This window comes from Aquarana catesbeiana, linkage group LG02, assembly GCF_042186555.1.
Source record: "Aquarana catesbeiana isolate 2022-GZ linkage group LG02, ASM4218655v1, whole genome shotgun sequence".
Classification (NCBI taxonomy): Eukaryota; Metazoa; Chordata; class Amphibia; order Anura; family Ranidae; genus Aquarana; species Aquarana catesbeiana.
The window spans coordinates 692,486,044-692,488,256 of record NC_133325.1 but is presented as its reverse complement, the minus strand read 5'-3'; the positions used below and the strand labels follow the sequence as shown (position 1 = coordinate 692,488,256).

General features: G+C 39.0%; 1 protein-coding gene across 1 annotated transcript; it reads left to right on the top strand.

Moving 5' to 3' along the window:
• Nucleotides 1–521: 521 nt before the first annotated feature.
• On the top strand, nucleotides 522–1,773 carry LOC141130070 (gap junction delta-2 protein-like). Its single transcript, XM_073618037.1, has one exon. It carries the CDS (start codon nucleotides 700–702, stop codon nucleotides 1,771–1,773), a length of 1,074 nt encoding a protein of 357 aa, XP_073474138.1. The 5' UTR covers nucleotides 522–699.
• Nucleotides 1,774–2,213: the final 440 nt, after the last annotated feature.

Genomic DNA, 2,213 nt, shown 5'->3' with positions numbered 1-2,213 from the left:
ATCCCCATGCAGTGCAGCTGGGGAGAGAAAAGAGAAGCCGGCAATACTGCAGGGGGGGATCCACAAGAGTCACATATGTCAGCAATAAGGCCCGGGCCCCTGATGGGGTCGGGCCTCAGTACAGGAGGGTTGGCTGTACTACCTTTTCAGCGGCCCTGTTCATAACTAACACTCTTCACTGACCATTGTCACTATAAATACCTTCTGGTAACCTTTCTGCAAAATTGTACACAGTGGCCCAGTTGGTGATATACTGTATACTGAACTGGGCATGCCTTGAAAATGCTAGTTACCTATCTATCAGTTAGCAAGGCTTAAATTCTAACAAAAAATTATACAGATAAGGATTCTGACTTCACTTTCTGCATTATTTCACATCAGAGGCTTAGGGTACAGACAAGCAAGGCAAGGCAACAAGTATTTTCAGAAAGGTGTCAGCTACAGAAGTCAAATCTAGTAAAAGCCAAAAAGGTTTGCTAGATAGCTCTCAGGCCTACCTATGATCACACCACATGTTTTTTTGCTCAACAAAGTGCATAGACATGCCTAAAAGAACCACTTGACCATATATGAATATGCTCATTCTGGATATTCACAGTTCTGTAGTAACTCTTCATTAAATTCCACAGTTTCCAATTTGAACAAAAAAAAAAAAAACCCTTACTAGTAAGTTTTCTGATCCTTGTTATAGGTTCCAGAATGGGAGACTGGTCTGTCTTGGGACGTCTACTAACGGAAGTCCAAAACCATTCTACTGTAATTGGAAAAATATGGCTGACAATGCTCCTGATATTCCGAATCCTCTTGGTAACACTGGTGGGAGATGCAATGTATGGTGATGAACAGTCTAAATTCACTTGCAATACCCTTCAACCTGGATGCAACAATGTATGTTATGACAGCTTTGCCCCGGTTTCACATCTTAGATTTTGGATCTTTCAGATTGTCCTAGTGTCCACACCTTCCATTTTTTACATTATCTACGTACTGCACAAAATTGCTAAAGATGAGAAGACTGAGCTAGAAAGGGCCTACATAATGGAACTTCTTCAAAGTTTATCCATTGGTGAACATTTCCTGAAAACCAAACAAGGTTCAGATGCAGATGAGCAGGTGGAGGTTAAAGACATATCCAGAAAAGGAGAGAGGTTAAAGCCAAAGTTTGCTAATGATCCTGTGCGCAGTCCCATTCCTGTGTTTGATAAGATGCACGTTATTTACATTGTCCATGTGGTGCTCAGGTCAATTATGGAAGTGGTGTTCTTAGTTGGTCAATTCTACCTTTACGGCTTTGAAGTACCTCATCTATTCCAGTGTCACACCTACCCTTGTCCCACCACAACAGACTGTTTTGTCTCCAGAGCTACTGAGAAGACAGTCTTTCTTAACTTCATGTTTGGAGTTGGTCTGGGTTGTTTTATTTTGAATATCGTGGAGCTGCATTACCTTGGGTGGTTTTATGTATTTAGAATGTTAGCGGTTGCTTGCAATACTTGTTGTGAATTCAAGAGCAGGAAGAAAAAGAGGCGCATGGTACTGCACCCTGAGCAGAACAGTCTACTTATACATCTAAAGGACACTATCCAAGAACGATTTGTCCTGAAGACGTCATCAAGCCTTTCCACAGAGAAAATTGGCTGTCTACCTTCCCCACCAGTAAACACAATTTCCTTCACAAATGATGACACCGATGATACTACCTCAAGGAGGAGCCCAGATATTAAACACTCTAATATATCTAAAATACCCAAGGGCAAGAAATCATGGCTATAAGTGGTTGAATTTTAAAACTGTCATAGTGTTTTTGGTATTTTAAAAGAAAGTGTGGAATTTGACTATTTAGTTCACATCTAGGTGATTATACATTAGTCTATAAATGCATGCCTCTGTAAAAATATATTTTTAAACTTGATAGTTAGCCATGTTTTTAAATCTAGTATACTAAAATGTGGTCTTCTGTGTTGCTGATATAAGTTTAGATCAGTTTAGGTTATAATCTCTGAATACCTGAGACAAGAGGCTTTGGAGGTAAAATATTTTTTGTAATCTGAAGTACTATTTGGATTTATTGAATTTAATGAAGAGGATTAGGGCTGTGAGATCAGAGTGGACACCACATTCCAATTTTTCTGAAAAATACATGAAAAAAGGAAAACTACGAGACTTTGAAGGTGTCAAGAAGGAAAAGATGATATTTTTAATTATAAAAAAAT